The sequence below is a fragment of the Coregonus lavaretus genome (genome assembly GCF_964263955.1).
Source record: "Coregonus lavaretus genome assembly, chromosome: 12".
Classification (NCBI taxonomy): domain Eukaryota; kingdom Metazoa; phylum Chordata; class Actinopteri; order Salmoniformes; family Salmonidae; genus Coregonus; species Coregonus lavaretus.
The window spans coordinates 6,769,498-6,792,173 of record NC_139999.1 but is presented as its reverse complement, the minus strand read 5'-3'; the positions used below and the strand labels follow the sequence as shown (position 1 = coordinate 6,792,173).

At 42.4% G+C, this 22,676-nt stretch overlaps 2 protein-coding genes across 2 annotated transcripts; one reads left to right on the top strand and one right to left on the bottom strand.

Annotated features, from left to right (window-relative positions):
- Window positions 1-3,669: 3,669 nt before the first annotated feature.
- On the bottom strand, window positions 3,670-6,809 carry LOC311138119 (cell division cycle-associated protein 7-like; the record flags this gene model as incomplete). Its single annotated transcript, XM_084172783.1, has 9 exons — window positions 3,670-3,703; window positions 3,990-4,126; window positions 4,635-4,784; window positions 4,899-5,042; window positions 5,285-5,440; window positions 5,717-5,809; window positions 5,933-6,250; window positions 6,583-6,702; window positions 6,801-6,809. The coding sequence occupies 9 exons, from the start codon at window positions 6,807-6,809 to the stop codon at window positions 3,670-3,672; spliced, it is 1,161 nt and encodes a 386-aa protein (XP_084028909.1).
- Window positions 6,810-8,677: 1,868 nt separating this feature from the next.
- LOC311138303 (anti-Muellerian hormone type-2 receptor-like) lies at window positions 8,678-17,390 on the top strand (the record flags this gene model as incomplete). The annotated part of the gene is made up of 10 exons (XM_084172988.1): window positions 8,678-8,708; window positions 10,070-10,261; window positions 10,504-10,668; window positions 14,176-14,204; window positions 14,373-14,594; window positions 14,877-14,991; window positions 15,109-15,266; window positions 16,002-16,158; window positions 16,859-16,986; window positions 17,280-17,390. 10 exons carry the CDS (start codon window positions 8,678-8,680, stop codon window positions 17,388-17,390), a joined length of 1,308 nt encoding a protein of 435 aa, XP_084029114.1.
- Between the last annotated feature and the right edge of the window lie 5,286 nt (window positions 17,391-22,676).

The following is a 22,676-nucleotide window of genomic DNA, read 5'->3' as shown; positions in this document are numbered from 1 at the left end:
AAAAAAAAATATTTGGGATAACTTTTTTTGTATGTACATATGTTTTTTTTCTTCTTTTCTTCAAAAAAATGTGTAAAGCTACAGAAATTCTTACCCTAGGAAGGATCAACTGAACTTTATATGGTCGCAAGAGATTGCCTTTCTGTTGAGTCTCTCATACACAATCAATCTTAAACTTCTATTGTTATTATCAACTTTTATATAAATGTAGATTTTGTTTGTAAACTCTATTTCAAAAGTGTTCTGTCTATAGAATGAACTATGTATGTATTCAATACGGTCCAGTTCTTCCCAGTACATATTTACTTTTTCTGTGGTATATTTGTCAACTTCCTTCATACTCCAGCCGTTTTCTCTGATGCATTTGGAAATCAAATTCCTCCTTGACTACTTTTGATTTTGTTTTTTTGTTAGTCATATTTCCAAATAATGCAAAAATAAATTTAAGCTAAAACCAAAGTCCATATTCTGTTTAAGAGGACTCTGGAATGGAATGTTTTGTCCTCAGTTCTAGAACAGTTGCAGACAGTCTGCCAACAACCCGAATCCGGCCATGGTTCTTTTGCATTTTAGTCATTTAGCAGACGCTCTTATCCAGAGCGACTTACAGTTAGTGAGTGCATACATTTTCCTACTGGCCCCCCGTGGGAATCGAACCCACAACCCTGGTGTTGCAAACGCCATGCTCTACCAACTGAGCTACACGGCTATTACAGCTTGGGTTTGTGTATAGGGTTGCAAAATACCAGTAACGTTCCCAAATTCCCAGGTTTTACAGAAATCCTGGTTGTACTTAAAGGATTCCTGGATTTCCTACTTATGCAATCCCTTTTCTAGGAATTTTAACCATTTTCTGGAAAACCTGCATTTTTTTTTTTTTACTGGCATTTTACAACACTATTTCTGTAACACCACTGGCCTGCATGTTTTGGAAGAAAGAGGTTTCATAAGTTGTCTTGAACAGAAAGCCAGAGTCTAACAAACTTGATCAAACATTTTAAAATGGACCTCTTCATACTATTTAATCCAGTCAGTTTCAGTAGTCTAACAGAAGGGCGGTCAGTCACAGTGGAAGTTGTATTGCAGGAGACTGACTAGATGGGGGTTCTAAACGTGCGTCTCAAATGGTACCCTATTCCCTACGTAGTGCACTACTTTTGACAAGGGTACTATGGGCCCTGGTCTAAAATAGTGCACTATTGTAAAATCGGGTGCCATTTGGGACAGAAACATCTGAAGGGTGTTTTAAGGTTTTTTTTCTAAAGACGTTAACTACTTAATGCCCGATTTGTTGACTTGACGTCCACTTCGAGCTTGATCAACTACAAGTTGTATGGGGAAATGTATTTGAATTAAGTGTTTCAGTATTTGGTTGTCAACTCCTATCCTTCCTTGCAATTGTTATGTTTATTTTCAGACAAGTGCCCTTAAAACATGTTTTTATTTCATATAAGGGAGTTGGTTTTGGTTTTTGAATGTTATTACTACAAACGCCAACAGCTGGATTAAAATGATGAATACAAAATAAATGTGTGACCTGTTCTTTTAGATGTATGGTCCTATTGGTGTTGGTTGAGCAGTGCACTTGCAATGCCAGGATTGCGGGTTTGATTCCCACTGGGGCCAACCATATGGAAATGCGTGCACGCGTGACTAAATCGCTTTGGGTACAGTGGCTTGCGAAAGTATTCACCCCCCCCCCCCCCCGGCATTTTTCCTATTTTGTTGCCTTACAACCTGGAATAAAAATAGATTTTTGGGGGGTTTGTATCATTTGATTTACACAACATGCCTACCACTTTGAAGATGCAAAATATTTTTTGGGGTGAAACAAACAAGACAAAATGTATTCAACCCCCCTACCCCCTTTTGCAGCAATTACCCCAAGATACTTGCAGCTGTATGACTATAAGCTTGGCACATCTAGCCACTGGGATTTTTGCCCATTCTTCAAGGCAAAACTGCTCCAGCTCCTTCAAGTTGGATGGGTTCCACCGGTGTACAGCAATCTTTAAGTCATACCACAGATTCTCAATTGGATTGAGGTCTGGGCTTTGACTAGGCCATTCCAAGATATTTAAACGTTTCCCCTTAAACTACTCAAGTGTTGCTTTAGCAGTATGCTTAGGGTCATTGTCCTGCTGGAAGGTGAACCTCCGTCCCAGTCTCAAATCTCTGACGACAAACAGGTTTCCCTCAAGAATTTCCCTGTATTTAGCGCCATCCATCATTCCTTCAATTCTGACCAGTTTCCCAGTCCATGCCGATGAAAAACATCCCCACTGCATGATGCTGCCAACACGCTTCACTGTGGGGATGGTGTTCTCGGAGTGATGAGGTGTTGGGTTTGCGCCAGACATAGCGTTTTCCTTGATGGCCAAAAAGCTCAATTTTAGTCTCATTTGACCAGAGTACCTTCCTCCATATGTTTGGGGAGTGTCCTACATGCCTTTTGGCGAACACCAAACGTGTTTGCTTATTTGTTTCTTTAAGCAATGGCTTTTTTTCTGGCCACTCTTCCGTAAAGCCCAGCTCCGTGGAGTGTACGGCTTAAAGTGGTCCTATGGACAGATACTCCAATCTCCGCTGTGGAGCTTTGCAGCTCCTTCAGGGTTATCTTTGGTCTCTTTGTTGCCTCTCTGATTAATGCCCTCCTTGCCTGGTCCGTGAGGTTTGGTGGCCCTCACTTGGCAGGTTTGTTGTGGTGCCATATTCTTTCCATTTTTTAAATAATGGATTTAATGGTGCTCTGTGGGATGTTCAAAGTTTGATATTTTTTTATAACCCAACCCTGATCTGTACTACACAACTTTGTCCCTGACCTGTTTGGAGAGCTCCTTGGTCTTCATGGTGCCCCTTGCTTAGTGGTGTTGCAGACTATGGTGCCTTTCAGAACAGGTGTGTATATATATACACTGAGATCATGTGACACTTAAATAAAGTCCACCTGTGTACAATCTAACTGATTATGTGACTTCTGAAGGTAATTGGTTGCACCAGATCTTATTTAGGGGCTTCATAGCAAAGGGGGTGAATACATATGCATGCACCACTTTTCCGTTATACATTTTTTAGAATTTTTTGAAACAAGTTATTTTTTTTCATTTCACCAATTTGGACTATTTTGTGTATGTCCATTACATGAAATCCAAATAAAAATCCAATTAAATTACAGGTTGTAATGCAACAACAAAAAACGCTAAGGGGGATGAATACTTTTGCAAGGCACTGTAAGTGTCAGCTAAATGGCATATTATTCTTTAAATCTGATGTCAAATTGTTGATGTCATATCCAATTTTGTCCGCCCCTTTAGCTAGCATCTCAGGAGAGCCGACCGGTGTTGTGCCAAGTCCTCAGTAAAGTGAACGAGAAGAACCTTCAATTATACTCCGTTTTCAATGTAACCTTCAAAAAATAAATCAGGATTTGACTAAACTCAGACATCGTCAAAGGTAATTTATTATAAAAAAAGATTAAAATCAACATCAATATTCCAATCAAAAACCGTAACAACAATATTGCAGAACATAATAAACCTCATCTGGATAGGAGTCAAACTGCTGTATTCCCAGACCAGTGATTCACAATATGGGCAATAGCAACAGCTCCCCCTGGTGGCCATATAAGGACATTGAAGAGACTCCCTTCAGACTCCCATTCATAAATCCTCAGTCCTCCCCATTTTTCAGTTTACTGCGAAGACTAGAAGAAAAAAAAAATGTGTCAAGCATAATGATTCATAATTGCAATACAATGAGGGAGAAAAACCCTTGCTATTCAAAACTACAAGTGGCTAGGTCCTAGATAGTAGAGGTTGCTTTGTTGAATTTCAGGGGCCGTATGTATCAAGCGTTTCAGAGTAGGAGTGCTGTTCTAGGATCAGGATCAGGATCAGGTTCAGGTCCCCCCCCCCATGCAATCAAACTTAACTGATCCTAGATCAGTACTCCAACTCAGAGGGTAGATACATACAGCCCCCCGGACTGACCTGCTGAGGTAAGAGTGGACATCAGAGAAGCCGTGGTACTGAGCCAGAGGGAACAGGATTCCGGTTGGGCAGCGTCCGTCTCTGGCACGGCAGAAACTGCAGTTACATATGCCACGACACGGTGGGCACCGCCAGTCCTGCAGCAGGGGACAACAAGAACAGTTACATGAAAAAAATAAAAAATATATATATTCTACTTCAAGACTTTCATATCCTCCTAGAGAGTCTGAATGCCTCATAGCGCCACCTCTATGACCGCAGTAGGCTCTAAACATAGAGAGAGTTGTCGCTGCAGGCAACTAGGCACCCAAAGGTCCTGTTAATTAATTAATGTGCATGCTACCATGTGTTCAGGTAATGTACGTGGCCATGAACACAGTGCTGTAGACTACATCCTACTGATAAGGGAACCTGAAGACTTTTAAAACGTTGATGAATCATTAGCGCTTTTTCACACAACAGAGCTGAACCGAGCCAGGCCACACCAAGCTTTAACTGTGCTGGCCTGGTTATGCATCCACCGTAGTCGTTGGAACCGTGTTGGGAAAGAACTATGAGAAAATAAAATATCAGCGCCAGCATAGTAAGATTTAAGGTTGACACGATAGTGTGAAAAGGGTATAAGACAAGCGACGGGGTTCGTACCGGGTCGAGCAGGGCTTTCCTCACGTCCTCTCCATATCGGTTCCTCAGACACGGACCACAGAACTGTCCCGCTACACCACGACACTCCTCGCTACGGCAACACGTCTTGGTGTCGGTGGTCTTTTGGCGACACTGATGACATGTTGAGCCCTGAGAATCAGACAGCAGAAATACATTAAATGATGCAAATTGGTCAACAAAATTGTATTGCATCGTACACAAGACAACACAACACCCCTTAGACTTTGGTGAGACCTAACTTACTGTGGCGCTGTTGTACACCTTCTCCGTTGTGTGGTCTGCCACCTGGAGTAGCTCGTCCTCAGTGATCTCCCCCACAGGTCGTATGTTGTGAGGTTTGGCCTGTTTGGGACGTGGAGCACCCCTCCGCCTCGGATCACCACGTACCTGGAACAGAAGACAGGCCGCTCATTGAGAATCTATTACCAGAATAAATCTCTATACAAATCACAATCTACATTAAAATTCTATGTGAATCTATATATATATATATTTTTTTAACCCTACTGGGCCACACAAAGCTGAACTTAACCTAGACATACTGAGCTAGCTTAGTTACGGCATCCACCGTAGTTGTGGTACAGTTTGGTTTGGGTCGGCATGATCGTGTGAAAAGGGTATTTGTTAACCTCCAGCTGTTCCTCCTCCAGACTGAGCTCCAGCTCTCTCTCCTCCTGGTGGGCCTCCAATCCCTCAGCTCCCCCCATGGAGCGGGTCTGTCTCCGGGAGGATCTCATAGGGTTCTTCCTGGACTTCGCTGCTGCTCCCTTGGAGTGGGGCGCTCGCTGCAGGGGAATAGGAAGAGGTCAAGGGTCAATGAAGCTTCACTGGCCAATAGAAAACCTGGAGAAAGCTGCGCTGGCCAATAGAAAAGCTGGTGAAGCGATGATGAACAATAGAAAAGGTGTTGAAAGTTGAACATCTCTCCCACCCCATCTCCCTCACTCCACTGCATCCTCTCTAGGGACATGAATACACTGAACATGCCCTGGTTTTAAACCAGCCCAGTGAAATGTTGAGATGCTCATCCATGGTGAGCCAGAATCATGCAATCAACTCACAGAGCCTTTCTCCTTTTTAAGATTGCCTTCTCCGTTACCCTTCAGCAGGGCAGCTCCTGGCATCTTATGCAGGTCTGCTATCAACTGAGCCAACTGCAGGAGACGGGAGTTAAAAACAAGGAATACACAGCACAGCATTAGTTGTACAGCTAAACGTGACAGATTGATTGTCATCTCTCAGGACTGTGTGTGTTAATATCAAAAAGGCAGGTTTACCATAGCTTTGTTAGCCTTGATGTTCTGGGCCCTCTTGGCCAGAAAGGAGTCGACCTGTGGTAGATCATCAGCCTCAGAATCAGAATCGGACTGTTGTTTAACAGGCTGTGTTGCTTTGGTTACCGGCTTCTCTTCTACTTTAAATGTTACTGTTCTCTTCTGCTCAGCTTTCACCTTCCTCTCCTCTTCTGCACCGGAGTGAGGGGTTGGTGTGGCTGGCTTACGGGGACGCAGTGCCACCCGTAACGTGAAGCGATAGGGCGCAGGCTGTTTCAGTGGGCTGCCTTTGATATCCACTGGATTGCCACTGTCTGAACTCTGGTGGAAAGATAGGTAGATAGATAGATGACATAAGAATAACAGTTGATAACCAGATATACCTGTATGTTTGAATATTATCACGTTTTTTGACACCATATTAGATCTACATATGGAACCACTGGAAGAGAATGAGGTCCATACAAATACACATCTGATTCTTCCGATTACCTCTAAAACAGTACATTTTAAAATTAGGCCTATTATTAAAGTAACTTGCTGTGGGTAAATCAGGATTTTACATGGACCCGATTAAATAGCACAAACTCAGTGACTGGATAATTTGTAAACAGGTGCAAATAATTAATAAAAAAAATACACTGATATCAAACCTTATCACATATATCGCTTTCACTGTCAGAAAACCCATAGAACGTTCTCTCATTGTCCGACTCCTCTGTGAAAATCTCAGCGAGTTTAATAGAGAGCGAAGACATTCCCAAAACACCAGTCTAGAACACGAAAACAAAACAAATCAAAAGTTAGTTCAGTTAAACATTTTAACTGTGTAACTAGAATCAATTTAGAGAAGAAGAAGAAACAAAGTTACATTGTCCATTGTGTTTCTGGTCAAAGGCGTACTCACAAAGGCGTACTCTTGACTGTAGCTTATTGATCAGCCTAGCAAGGTAGCCTATCCAATTATTCAAATTAATCTAATCAGGATCGTGTTTATTAGGCACCAAACGGAAGAAAACGAACTGAAACAGAGAGGAACTATCTAGCGTCCAATAAAAATACGCTCATGTTTGTTTTCCGTTGCAAAACGTTTTCCTTTGCTTGCTCTAATGAACACGACCCAATATTCCATCACGTGATACAATATATCAGCGTTCAAAATAACTGGTAACTCGGAAATCTCCGACTTTTGAGCGTTCCAAAAACTGGGAACTCGGAAAAAAACGAGCTCCGAGACCGTATTTAGTTTATGTCAGACTATAAACTAAATATCGGTCCTTTAACAATAACATATTGATGATGATTTGGAATGGGACAATTTTACTCTAACCTACCTCTTTCCAACAGTACAGTCAAATATATTTATCACTAACCCCAAATAGTTTATCTGTGTTGTTTACAGTGGGAGCAAATAAAGCATAGCGGGCAGAACAAGAAGGAAGTGGGAAAAGCCAAGCACGAGCTAGCGAGATCCTATTGGCACGTTGTAGCATGTATTTGCATATTTCCTCCTCTGTGAAGTGCGCGTGTGCACAAACTCAATTCGACCTTGCACTGCTTCTGAACCACGCAAAAACAATGTTTACTTTGTCAAATAGTCAAATATGTCAAACCTAGTGCACTGTGTTCGTAACAGATTCTAGTTTTTGGAACAGAAAAATATATTGAGATCAGATGTTTCATCGATGAGAAAATAAGCAGAATGTTGGCCCAGTTTCTCCTAGTTCCATCCTCTCCCACTACCCGCGACTGGACTTCCTATCACCACCAAATATGGTTCTAAACGGATGCTTCAGCTTTATAGCCCCTGTGACCTATCTGGGTTACCCCTTCTGTCTGTGGTACAGTTGACAGGGATGCGATGTTTATGAGGGGGCATACAGGAGGAGAGGGAAATATTTAATATTAATAAAGTACTTACACTAACAAATGAAATGTTCTCCCAAGTGGCCAGTGGTCTAAGGCACTGCATCGCAGTGCTAGCTGTGCCACTAGAGATCCTGGTTCGAATCCGGGCTCTGTCGTAGCCGGCCGCGACCGGGAGACCAATGGGGCGGCGCACAATTGGCCCAGCGTCGTCCAGGGTAGGGGAGGGAATGGCCAGCAGGGATGTAGCTCAGTTGGTAGAGCATGGCGTTTGCAACGCCAGGGTTGTGGGTTCGTTTCCCAAGGGGGGCCAGTATGAAAATGTATGCACTCACTAACTGTAAGTCGCTCTGGATAAGAGTGTCTGCTAAATGACTAAAATATAAGATTGTGTGTAATGAAATGTAACACTTGTTATGTACAGAATATCACACATACTTGTTAACAACGAGGACATGAAGGCCTACAAATGTTTTTTTTTTAATTAAACACATAATAACCTAAAATAACCTCTTATCCAAAGTTATTTTCATAACTTTTTGAATAACCTAAAGTTACTTTAACGAAGAAATAAATCGTCTCTCTAGGCTATTCATTCCAGTTGCAATGCATTTGTTACAATTTAGTGTTTGTGTCCTCCTTATCAGCCAGTGTGTGTGTGTGTGTGTGTGTGTGTGTGTGTGTGTGTGTGAGTGTGTGTGTGTGTGTGTGTGTGTGTGTGTGTGTGTGTGTGTGTGTGTGTGTGTGTGTGTGTGTGTGTTGTGTGTGTGTGTGTGGGTGGGAAAACTCAGCTTGCGTTATCATCTTAGCTCACACACATCAGACCTAGCCTACAGCCAGCTCACAGAAAGACAGAAATAAGTGGAAGTACCGATTATAGCTATGTGCCTGTGGCTGTATTTAACCATCTTTGGTGAGTTATGTTTTTAATCAAATTGAATTACTGTGCTACTAATTTGAAGTTGGCATGGAATTTGGGATACTTAAAATGTTATACATAATTCAACTCCTGAGTGGCGCAGTGGTCTAAGGCACTGCATCGCAGTGCTAACTGTGTCACTAGAGATCCTGGTTCGAATCCAGGCTCTGTCGCAGCCGGCCGCGACCGGGAGACTCATGGGCGGCGCACAATTGGCCCAGCGTCGTCCAGGGTAGGGGAGGGAATGGTCGGCAGGGATGTAGCTCAGTTGATAGAGCATGGCGTTTGCAACGCCAGGGTTGTGGGTTCGATTCCCACAGGGGGCCAGTATAAAAATATATATATATATATATATATGTAAGTCGCTCTGGATAAGAGCGTCTGCTAAATGACTAAAATGTAAATGTAAATGTATGTGACTATCAGTTGCCATTCACTGATTTAATTGTTTCTATCTGAAAGCCTTGAAGTGTTTATGGTCTTATGAGAGGCGCTAGAAATATTGTTTCCATTGTGTACTTTGTGGATCACCAAAGACCTTCAAGTTTAGCCTACATACCTTTACAGAAATGAAAATGGATGAGTATGTTTTGAAAGCAATTCTCATGGGAAGAAGTTTCTCCATTTTATATAATTTTATCCCTAGGCCTATTCCTGAATTTCAGCGAGTTTTTCCCTGATTTAACGTAATTTAATAATTATATTCTATTCTGTTCTGTTCTGTTTCGTTCTATTCTAGTCAAGTGAAATAATATTTTAAGTGTTTCTATCTTAGTTAAATCATTACACACTGAGTGTATAAAACATTAAGGACACCTTCCTAATATTGAGTTGCTCCCCCCCTTTTGCCCTCAGAACAGCCTCAATTCGTCAGGGCATGGACTCTACAAGGTGTTGAAAGTGTTCCACAGGGATGCTGGCCCTTGTTGACTCCAATGCTTCCCACAGTTGTGTCAAGTCAGCTGGATGTCCTTTGGGCGGTGAACCATTCTTGAAACACACAGGAAACTGTTGAGCGAGAAAAACCCAGCTGCGTTGCAGTTCTTGACACAAACCGGTGTGCCTGGCACCTTCTACCATACCCCGTTCAAAGGCACTTAAATGTCTTGTCTTGCCCATTCATCCTCTGAATGGCACACATACACAATCCATGTCTCAATTGTCTCAAGGCTTGAAAATCCTTCTTTAACCTGTCTCCTCCCCTTCATCTACACTGATCTGAAGTGGATCTAACAAGTGACATCAATAAGGGATCAAAAGCTTTCACCTGGATTCACCTGGTCAGTCTATGTCATGGAAAGAGCAGGTGTCCTTAATGTTTTGGACACTCAGTGTATCTTTCCTTTCTCCTATAGGATGTCTGTCAGTGTCTGCCCCGGCTCCAGCGGTGGAGCAGGGAAGGAGCTGTGTGTTCCTGACCAGCACCCGTAACTCCAAGCAGATGGAGGCGGGCCGCGTTAACGGGACAATCCAGTACTGTGCCCACACTAACTGCTGTGCCGGCTTCTTCAAGCTTATCAGGGGCCAGCCAGTGGCAGAACTACAAGGTGATATGGGTCCACAGACCCTTCATACACCAGACACAATTAGACCAGATACCAGATTGGAAATTAAAGGCACAATGTGAAATTTCAACATCCTGTCCCTGCCTCTTTGCTCGATAATCTGAGGAATGGGGCAGGGGAAAAGTAACCACTCTCCAACCAATTCATAGACAGTCTAAAATAAATCCAAATAGCTTAAAATGTGGCATTTATTGACCCCTCTGTTTATCTGTCATTCTCTATAGGTTGCAATCCAGTAGTCGGTGACTGCCCAGACAATGCCTGCTTTACGTCAACCACCAACTATAACTACATCACATGTGTGTGCAACTCAAACCTCTGTAATGGCAACATCACCTGGAACCCAGAAGAGAAGCAACCTCAACTCAAACACTCCTCTTACTTTGTGGGTATGGATACTTTTTTTGTTTACTTGTGATATAATAATCTACACGCCTAATAACGTTCGTGTTAACGTGTGTTTGTGATTGCATCATTATTCATTTCCCTGTTGTCTGCCCATTCGCCTTTGTGAGATCACTCCCATCCACTCCTCTTTTCTGTTCTGTTGTTTAACCTTGGAGCCAAAGCCCAGCGTGTGAAGTCCCCGTCGCCTCACTCCCTGTTCCTCACACCCCGTCCCCACACTCCCTGTTCCTCACACACCCTACACCCACACAGTCACAGACGGGCAACACACAGACACACAAACACGACATCTACTCTGATATATAAAGACATAGCAAGGTGTCATCCATATACTGTATGCATCTATCGCTATGTCATCCATATACTGTATACATTTATCACTATGTCATCCATAATGCAGATTTGACCTACTTTACATTAAAAACATGTACTTTATTCTGTTACTGTACTGTGTCTGCAGACATGGTCAGTGCCACTGTGGTTGTCATTGGGATGTTACTGTGTACCCTAGTTGTGGCGGTTAAATGCAGGCATCGTTTCAGAGGTTATGGTAAGTTTATGTTTACACAAATATGAATTTGGTTATAATATAACACATCCCCTTTGATTTCAACTTATTCTACTTACCTAACCCTAACCCTAACCCTAACCCTAACCCTAACCATAACCATAACCCTATAATATAAACTGAACCAAAATATAAACGCAACATGTCAAGTGTTGATCCCATGCTTCATGAGCTGAAATAAAAGATCCCAGAAAAAAAAAAAAAACGTATTTCTCTCAAATTTTGTGCCCAAATTTGTATACATCCCTGTCAGTGAGCATTTCTCCTTTGCCAAGATAATCCATCCACCTGACAGGTGTGGCATATCAAGAAGCTGATTAAACAGCATGATCATTACACAGGTGCACCTTGTGCAGAGACAATAAAAGGCTACTCTAAAATGTGCAGTTTTGTCACACAACACAATGCCACAGATGTCTCAAGTTTTGAGGGAGCGTGCAATTGGCATGCTGACTGCAGGAATGTCCACCAGAGCTGTTGCCAGAGAATTTAATGTTCATTTCTCTACCATAAGCCGCCTACAACATTGTTTTAGAGAATTTGGCAGTATGTCCAACCGGCCTCACAACCGCAGACCACGTGTAACCACGCCAGCCCAGGACCTCCACAACTGGCTTCTTCACCTGCGGGATCATCTGAGACCAGCCCCCCTGGACAACTGATGAAACTGTGGGTTTGCATAACCGAATAATTTCTGCACAAGCTGTCAGAAACCGTCTCAGGGAAGCTCATCTGCGTGCTCGTCGTCCTCACCAAGGTCTTGACCTGACTGCAGTTCGGCATCATAACGAACTTCAGTCGGCAAATGCTCACCTTCGATGGCCACTGGCACACTGGTGAAGTGTGCTCTTAACGGATGAATCCTGGGTTCATCTGTACCGGGCAGACAGCGTGTATGGCGTCATGTGGACGAGCGGTTTTCTGATGTCAACGTTGTGAACAGAGTGCCCCATGGTGGCGGTGGGGTTATGGTATAGGCAGGCATAAGCTACGGACAACGAACACAATTGCATTTTATCGCTGGAAATGTGAATGCACAGAGATATCGTGATGAGATCCTGAGGCCCATTGTCGTGCCATTCATCCGCCGCCATCATCTCATGTTTCAGCTTGATAATGCACAGCCCCATGTCACAAGGATCTGTACACAATTCCTGGAAGCTGAAAATGTCCCAGTTCTTTCATGCCTGCATACTCACCATACATGTCACCCAATGAGCATGTTTGGGAAGTTCTGGATCGAGCTTCCCAAACAAGCTCTGGATCAACGTGTTCCAGTTCCCGCCAATATCCAGCAACTTCTCACAGCCATTGAAGAGGAGTGGGAGAACATTACGCAGGCCACAATCAACAGCCTGATCCACTCTATGTGAAGGAGATATTGTATTTATTTATTTAACCTTTATTTAACTAGGCAAGTCAGTTAAGAACAAATTCTTATTTACAATGACGGCCCACCCCTGGCCAAACCCGGACGACGCTGGGCCAATTGTGCGCCGCCCTATGGCATATGTAGTGCTGCATGAGGCAAATGGTGGTCACACCAGATACTGACTGGTTTTCTGATCCACCTACCTTTTTTTTTTTTTAAGGTACTGTATCTGTGACCAACAGATGCATATCTTTATTCCCAGTCATGTGAAATCCATAAATTAAGGCCTAATGAATTTATTTCAATTGACTGATTTCCTTATATGAACTGTAACTCAGTAAAATCTTTGAAATTGTTGCTTTATATTTTTGTTCAGTGTAGATTCTATAAAATTCGACTCATTAAATATATCCCTTGTAATTCTCATAAGTATATTAAATATATATATATATATATATATATATATATATATATATATATATATATATATATATATATATATATATATATATATATATAGTAGATATAGATAATCTCTGGCTACTAACAGGTGCAAGACACACAAGAAGAGTCCTCTGTTTTAGACTGCCATTAGAGTTGGATAAAACGTCCTTGGTGGTGGGGATTATCAAGAGTTAATTAAAGAGTCTATGTGAGATTTGGTTCTGGGTGCCGAAATTACATTGAGATGAATATTATGAATGATTCCATTGACCTACTGATTTTAAACCTCTATATAAATAGTTATTTCTCTTTACTTACATGTTCTATTCTTTGTGGTTTTCATTGTAGACCTATGACTAACTGGATTCTCCTCCTCCTCCTCCTCCTCCTCCTCCTCCTCCTCCTCCTCCTCCCCCTCCTCCTCCTCCTCCTCCTCCTCCTCCTCCCTCCCTCATACCTCCTGTCCTCTGTTGTTCACTGACCTTGGTTTTCCTCCGACCACTTTCACTCCCGTCTTTCATTTATTTTTTCAATCTCGTGATTTCTTATCTTCCTTTCCTTTTGAGTCATTCCTGAAATTCCCACTGACTGACTGACTGACTGACTGACTGGCTGACTGGTTGACTGACTGGCTGGCTGACTGACTGGCTGACTGACTGACTGGCTGGCTGGCTGACTGGCTGGCTGACTGACTGACTGGCTGACTGGCTGGCTGGCTGACTGGCTGGCTGGCTGGCTGACTGGCTAACTGGCTGGCTGGCTGGCTGGCTGGCTGGCTGACTGGCTGACTGGCTGACTGGCTGGCTGACTGGCTGGCTGGCTGACTGGCTAACTGGCTGGCTGACTGGCTGACCACCTGCCCGCCCCAACACTAATGCAACACAGTATCAGTTTGTCACATTGTCTAAAATGTTATGAGTTATTTGTTTATACTGTATTTCACCATAGGGTGAATCCTAACCTCCTCATGAATCAAACGTTTACTTAGTTATACATTGATGTCAATGGGAGAGTAAGTGGAAATGTGACTATATGCTAAGTTAGGATACACCCATGCATTAACAGTAAATGGCTTAACATGAATTCTCTCCACTCGTCTCTTAGAAGAGAAGCAGCATCTATCTTTGCCAGAGGTATCTCTGACCTCACTGTGCTCATGCCACATATCAAGGCAGTCTGATATTGACCTGACCAGCATGGAACTGCAGCAGGAAAGGATTTACTCTTACATATTTCATTCTGTGAACCTCTTCTCTTCCCGGCACATTTCAGATTGATTGATTGATTGATTGATATTTCAGATTGTGGGTCGTGGTCACTCTGCGTCGGTGTGGCAGGGCAGCTACCAAGGGAATACGGTGGCTGTGAAGGTTTTCCCTTCCTGGTGCAGACGGGAGTTCACGGCGGAGAGGGAAGTGTACGGACTACCACATCTGGTGAATTCTGGGATTGCTCACTTCCTGGGAGCCGGCAGGAAGTCAGATAGCGGAGAGTGTGTGGTGGTCCTGGAACTTGCCTCATGCGTGAGTACCACTGTTTACACAGAGAGACATACAGGTTCATACATGCTTATTATAAAGCCTTATCCCGGCATGCTTTAATACGTAGTGTTACCATAGTAATTATCTGATTCTCTAGCTCGCTTTGACGTACATACTCAAACATTCTGCTTACTGTCCAAAGTAGACATAACAGGCTTCATGTTTGTTTTTTTGTTTTTAATACTGATGTATGTTACTGTCATTTAACTAGATAACCACATGACCATGACATAAGGAAAAACGCTGACATGTCTTTCTATCCAGGGCTCTCTCAGCTCCTTTCTGTCCAGGAACACCAGTGACTGGACGACAACGCTGAACCTGGCCCTGTCTCTGTCTGAGGGACTGGCTTATCTCCATTCTGATTTCTACAGGCATGGTATGTATGGGCCATCACCATCATCATAGTTAGGAGCAAGCCCATGTAACGCTTTGTAGGTTAGCAGTAAAACCTTGAAAGTCTGTGTGTGACTGATGTCTGTGTTTGTGTTCTCAGGGGTGCACAAGCCAGCGGTGGCCCATAGAGATCTCAGCAGTAACAACGTGTTAGTGAGGGAGGATGGTACCTGTGCCCTGTGTGACTTTGGCTGTTCCACCATCCTGCGCTCATGCTCCGGTCCACAGAGCTGGCAGCGCTACATGGGCAACATACAGGTGGGCCTGTCTTCCCCCCCAACCCCAACTCCCTTCTAGTCCTTTTGTATCTTTCTCAGTTTATTGAACATATAGAGAGAGTGACAGAGATAGGACGGATAGAGGTAGAATCTATCAAACCAGTGCTGGTATGTGTGCTGGAGGCTGCGGCCCTAACAGCTTCACCAACCAGGCCACAAGCCTCTCATTTTAATAGTGACATCAACAACCATGTTTTTGATAGGCAACTGCTGTTTCTACTCTCTATAGGCCAGTGTCCAGGCAGCGAGATGATCACGTTGTTGTTGTTGTTGTTGATCATACATCATGTTGTTGTTGTTATTGTTGTTGTAGTAGATCATACATCATGTTGTTGTTGTTGTAGTAGATCATACATCATGTTGTTGTTGTTGTAGTAGATCATACACCATGTCGTTGTTGTTGTTGTTGTAGATCATACATCATGTTGTTGTTGTAGTAGATCATACACCATGTCGTTGTTGTTGTTGTTGTAGATCATACATCATGTTGTTGTTGATGTTGAAAATGATGTTGTTGTTGTAGTAGATCATACATCATGTTGTTGTTGTTGTATTAGATCATACATCATGTTGTTGTTGTAGTAGATCATACATCATGTTGTTGTTGTTGTTGTTGTAGTAGTAGATCATACATCATGTTGTTGTTGTTGTAGTAGATCATTCATCATGTTGTTGTTGTTCAGTTTAGTTCAGCCTTTCTCCTCTCCATCTATAGGGCAGGGTCCAGGTGGGGACGTTGTGCTACATGGCCCCTGAGCTCCTGGATGGCTGCGTGAACCTGACCAGCGGCTGGTGTCTCATACAGGGAGACGTCTACGCCTTAGGAATGCTGCTCTGGGAGATGTTGATGCGCTGCTCAGACCTCTTTACAGGTAGGCTACATATCAAACCGGGGTTCAAATAGTATTTGAAATATTTCTTGAGCGTTTGCTTGAGCCTCCCTGGAGTGCCAGGTGGGCTGTGTTTCCACTTTTGGGACTATGACATCTCTTCCGTTGTAGTTATTTAGTTACTTAGGTTTCACCGTTGGCTAGCCAGCGCATAGCGTTGTGCCAGTAACCGAAAGGTCGCTGGTTCTAATCCCTGAGCCGACTAGGTCAAAAATCTGCCGATGTGCCCTTAAGCAAGGCACTTAACCCTAATTGCTCATGTAAGTCACTCTGGATAAGAGCGTCTGCTAAATTACTAAAATGTAAAATATAAATGTGAGATTTGGTTCTGAGATAATTCAGTCTCTAAAGAGTTCTCAGTGTTCATCATAACCATTGGGTTACCCTACGGCTAACCTAGCCTCGCTTGCGAAGTGCACTGTCCACAAATGTTTGTCAGTGGGAGACTACACTAACCCCCTGCCTGTGTCTCCCCCTGCAGGCTGCCCAGTGCCAGAACACAGACTACCTTATGTAGAGTTACATGACATCCCTAACCCAAACCATAACCCTAACCTCTGTCTGTGGCCCCCTGCAGGCTGCACGGTGTCAGATCACAGACTATCTTATGAAGAGTTACCTTGCCAACCCAAACCATAACCATAACCCTAACTCAAATCTCTGTCTCTGTCTCCCTCTGCAGGCTGCCTGGTGTCAGATCACAGACTGCCGTATGAAGAAGAGCTAGGGGCCAGTCCTTCTTTAGAGCAGCTTATCATCCATGTGTCTGAGAGAAGGGAACGTCCTTCAGTACCCAAACACTGGGAAAAGGTCGGCTATTTCTCCAGGAACTATTCAGTTTCAAGTATTAGAGGGGTAACCTGTCTGACCTGACTGAGTTACTAGAAGACAGTAAACAAACACATAATTCCCCGGTTATTACTTTCTAACTACTATTGTGGTATAAAGTATTAGAGGTGATGACTGTCTGTCCTGGTGTGACTTTCCCCAAAAACATAAAGATCATCTTTTAGCACTAAGACCACCTAGAAATAATCACAATTAGGTGAAGCACGTTACACTGTGTTTTTAGGAAACTGATTAAAATGTGTTGTCTGTTGCAGGGTTTGCGTGACGTTCTGTTGGACTGTTGGGACCATGACTCAGACGCCAGACTGACAGCACAGTGTGCCAGGGACAGACTAGTGTCTCTACCCCCTTGCTGCTCCATATGATATACATCTATATCTGTAATATTATGGGATACATCATTATTCCTTAGTCTGCGACCAGACTGACACAGCACACTGTGCCAGGTGTCTCTACTCTCATGTTTACGTGTGTGCTGTATGGTATTCTGTTGTATTCTAGTCTATACTATTATATTCTATACTTAGTCACCTCATCATTGTCACGGTCACCGTTGGAATAGCTGTGTCTGCTTGCTATTTCATTGACTTTACACATTGCCTACATCATTTTACCTTATGTTATAGGTTATTTTGTCACATTTTGTGTACTATAGTGAAACTCTATTGGGCTCTTGCTAAAGACTTGTTTGAGATTTGTTGTAGAATCCTATAAACCTAGTGGTAAACCGCACAGCAGAATCAGACGTTAGGTTGCTAAGGTACGACTGTGGTCAAAGCTGATTTTAAATGTACATTTTTTATTGTGACAATAAAAAAAAAAATTATGTTGATATTTGTAGAGTGGAGGACAGAAACGTACATTATCGTCAATTATCGTAGATTATCTGATCACTGATTTTGTGCAGAAGGCTGAATAAAGCTCACTATGATTAACGTCATAGGCATACTGTGTAATATGTTGACATGTTTCTATAGCAATAATATATAATCATATACTGTATGCCATTTAGCAAAACCTTTAAAGGTGCAATATGCAGAAGAAATCACTCTGCCATTTCCATCCTGGTTGCCTAATTTCAGTTTATGTGACAAAACAAACATTCATTGTGTAGAGAATCATTGTACCATCTAAACCGCGGTGAATATATATTTTCCATAACCAAAAAGATTGTATTTTCAGCGGTTTGAAGCTGGTGTACAAAACCGAAAGTAAAAGTCAAACTTAAGAACAGGAAGCATAGACGTAGAGCACATAGAACAGATCTACCACTTCTTATACTTGCTTTCAATGAGAATGACAGATCTATAACTCACATTTCTAAGTGAATTTGGTCGGGGTCGCCAAAAACATGACATATTGCAGCTTTAATAGAAAGCCACAGTACTGCACGCTTACATTTTCGTATGGGTGGCCCCAGCGGCAATTGAACCCATGATACAGACTTTGCAAGCTTATTATTTATGTATACAATACTTGTGTGTAATTTTGTATCTTATATGGTTTCATTTAACCATTGGATCTGAGTTCCATTGACATAGTAATGTGTTTTACAAGGAAGCACTGGCCACAAACGTTAATACAAATTAAATTAAATGACAAGAAAACAATTAGAAGCCCTGTTTAAACCTGCCATTAACATCAAATCAAATGTTATTGGTCACATACACTTGTTTAGCAGATGTTGTTGCGGGTGTAGCAAAATGCTTGTGTTTCTAGCTCCAACGGTGCAGTAATATCTAACAATTCACAACAATACACACGAATCTAAAAGTAAAATAATGGAATTAAGAAATATATAAATATTAGGTCGAACAATGTCGGGAATGGCATAGACTAAAATACAGTAGAATAGAATACAGTATATACATATGAGATGAGTAAAGCAAACATATGTAAACATTATTAAAGTGACTAGTGTTCCATTATTAAAGTGGCCAGTGATTTCAAGTCTATGTACAGTACGAGTCAAAGATTTGGACACACCTACTCATTCCAGGGCTTTTCTTTATTTTTACAATTTTCTACATTGTAGAATAATAGAGAAGACATCAAAACTATGAAATAACACATATGGAATCATGAAGTAACCAAAAAAGTGTTAAACAAATCAAAATATATTTTATATTTGAGATTCTTCAAATAGCCACCCTTTGCCTTGATGACAGCTTTGCACACTCTTGGCATTCTCTCAACCAGCTTCACCTGGAATGCTTTTCCAACAGTCTTGAAGGAGTTCCCACATACGCTGAGCACTTGTTGGCTGCTTTTCCTTCACTCTGCGGTCCGACTCATCCCAAACCATCTCAATTTGGTTGAGGTCGGGGGATTGTGGAGGCCAGGTCATCTAATGCAGCACTCCATCACTCTCCTTCTTGGTCAAATAGCCCTTACACAGCCTGGAGGTGTGTTAGGTCATTGTCCTATTGAAAAACAAATGATAATCCCACTAAGCCCAAACCAGATGGGATGGCGTCTCGCTGCAGAATGCTGTGGTAGCCATGCTGGTTAAGTGTGCCTTGAATTCTAAATCAATCACAGACAGTGTCACCAGCAAAGCACCCCCACACCATAACACCTCCTCCTCCATGCTTTACGGTGGGAAATACACATGCAGAGATTATCCGTTCTCCCACACCACTTCTCACAAAGACACGGCAGTTGGAACCAAAAATCTCCAATCTGGACTCCAGACTAAAGGACACATTTCCACCGGTCTAATGTACATTGCTCGTATTTCTTGGCCCAAGCAGGTCTCTTCTTCTTATTGGTGTCCTTTAGTAGTGGTTTCTTTGCAGCAATTAGATCATGAAGGCCTGATTCACACAGTCCCCTCTGAACAGTTGATGTTGAGATGTGTCTGTGACTTGAAATCTGCAAAGCATTTATTTGGACTGCAATTTCTGAGGCTGTTAACTCTATTGAATTTATCCTCTGCAGCAGAGGTAACTCTGGGTCTTCCCTCCCTGTGATGGTCCTCATGAGAGCCAGTTTCAACATACCGCTTGATGGTTTTTGCGACTGCACTTGAAGAAACTTTCAAAGTTCTTGAAATGTTCCGTATTGACTGACCTTCATGTCTTAAAGTAATGATGGACTGTCATTTCTCTTTGCTTATTTGAGCTGTTCTTGCCACCCCTTGGCATTTTTCCTATTTTGTTGCCTTACAACCTGGAATTAAAATGGATTTTTTGGGGGGGTTGTATCATTTGATTTACACAACATGCCTACCACTTTGAAGATGCAAAATATTTTTTATTGTGAAACAAACAAGAAATAAGACAAAAAAACAGAACTTGAGCATGCATAACTTTTCACCCCCCCCCCCCAAAGTCTATACTTTGTAGAGCCACCTTTTTCAGCAATTACAGCTGCAAGTCTCTGGCACATCTAGCCACTGGGACTTTTGCCCATTCTTCAAGGCAAAACTGCTCCAGCTCCTTCAAGTTGGATGGGTTCCGCTGGTGTACAGCAATCTATAAGTCATACCACAGATTCTCAATTGGATTGAGGTCTGGGCTTTGACTAGGCCATTCCAAGACATTGTTTCCCCTTAAACCACTCGAGTGTTGCTTTAACATTATGCTTAGGGTCATTGTCCTGCTGGAAGGTGAACCTCCGTCCCAGTCTCAAATATTTGGAAGACTGAAACAGGTTTCCCTCAAGAATTTCCCTGTATTTAGCGCCATCCATCATTCCTTCCATTCTGACCAGTTTCCCAGTCCCTGCCGATGAAAAACATCCCCACAGCATGATGCTGCCACCACCATGCTTCACTGTGGGGATGGTGTTCTCGGGGTGATGAGAGGTGTTGGGTTTGCGCTAGACATAGCGTTTTCCTTGATGGCCAAAAAGCTCAATTTTAGTCTCATCTGACCAGAGTACCTTCTTCCATATGTTTGGGGAGTCTCCCACATGCCTTTTGGCGAACACCAAATGTGTTTGCTTATTTTTTTCTTTAAGCAATGGCTTTTTTCTGCCCACTCTTCAGTAAAGCCCAGCTCTGTGGAGTGTACGGCTTAAAGTGGTCCTATGGACAGATACTCCAATCTCCGCTGTGGAGCTTTGCAGCTCCTTCAGGGTTATCTTTGGTCTCTTTGTTGCCTCTCTGATTAATGCCATCCTTGCCTGGTCCGTGAGTTTTGGTGGGCTGCCCTCTTGGCAGGTTTGTTGTGGTGTCATATTCTTTCAATTTTTTAATAATGGATTTAATGGTGCTCTGTGGGATGTTCAAAGTTTCTGATTTTTTTATATACCCAACCCTGAACTGTACTTCTCCATAACTTTGTCCCTGACCTGTTCGGAGAGCGCCTTGGTCTTCATGATGCCGCTTGCTTGGTGGTGCCCCTTGCTTAGTAGTGTTGCAGACTCTGGGGCCTTTCAGAACAGGTGTATATATATTGAGATCATGTGACACTTAGATTGCACACAGGTGGACTTTATTTAACTAATTATGTGACTTCTGAAGGTAATTGGTTGCACCAGATCTTATTTAGGGGCTTCATAGCAAAGGGGGTGAATACATATGCACACACCACTTCTCCGTTATTTATTTCTTAGAATTTTTTTAAACAAGTTATTTTTTTCATTTCACTTCACCAATTTGGACTATTTTGTGTATGTCCATTACATGAAATCCAAATAAAAACACATTTAAATTACAGGTTGTAAAATTTTAGATGAGATTTTAGCTTACGTTGGCTCTTATATGGCTATCTTCTGGTGTATCTAAAAAACCCAACAAAGCAGAGGACTGGTGATCAGAGGCTGATCGCTCCAGTTCTTCTTCTTTTTTTTTTATATACATGTATTCATATTTCATTGATTTTAAGTGTTTTTTGTATTGCCATTTTGTATCAGCTTTTTGTTCTTTGACTGCTTATTCAGAATGATTAATTAATTGGTCATTTTGAATGAAGAATAGCTAGCTAGCTTGGGGACTGTTTGGATTTTAATGACTAGAATGCCACATCACTGGCTCCAGTGTAGTCATTGGTAGCTTGGTAAACTATATTTTCAGAGTAGCTTCCCCAACATTGACAATTCATTGATTTGTTGTTGTCGTTTGTTTGTTTGTACTTGTATGCAAAATAAAACTAAAACATACGCGTGTTACTAGAGCTTTGATTTACTGAATTCAGGATCTCAAGATCAAAGTCTGCATACAATATTTGCACATTGTTCAGCTCATTTATCATACATTTAGCATAAGACTTAGATATAATTGACAGTTAATTGTACAATCTGATTTATAAGCACCTAATCTAAACTACTGGGATTTTTTAAACCAACACACTTTGTTTGGCTCATATATCATGAATGGAGCATCAAACTACATTTTGAGATATTTACTTTTCTACAGTTTGTCAGCGAGCTCCTTCTGGTTAGTGTTCCTCAGGGTGTACAGTGTGATGTCCAGAGCTCCTTCTGGTTAGTGTTCCTCAGGATGTACAGTGTGATGTCCAGAGCTCCTTCTGGTTAGTGTTCCTCAGGATGTACAGTGTGATGTCCAGAGCTCCTTCTGGTTAGTGTTCCTCAGGGTGTACAGTGTGATGTCCAGAGCTCCTTCTGGTTAGTGTTCCTCAGGGTGTACAATGTGATGTCCAGAGCTCCTTTCCGGCTTATCCCCTTCTTTATCCTCCGTCTGACTC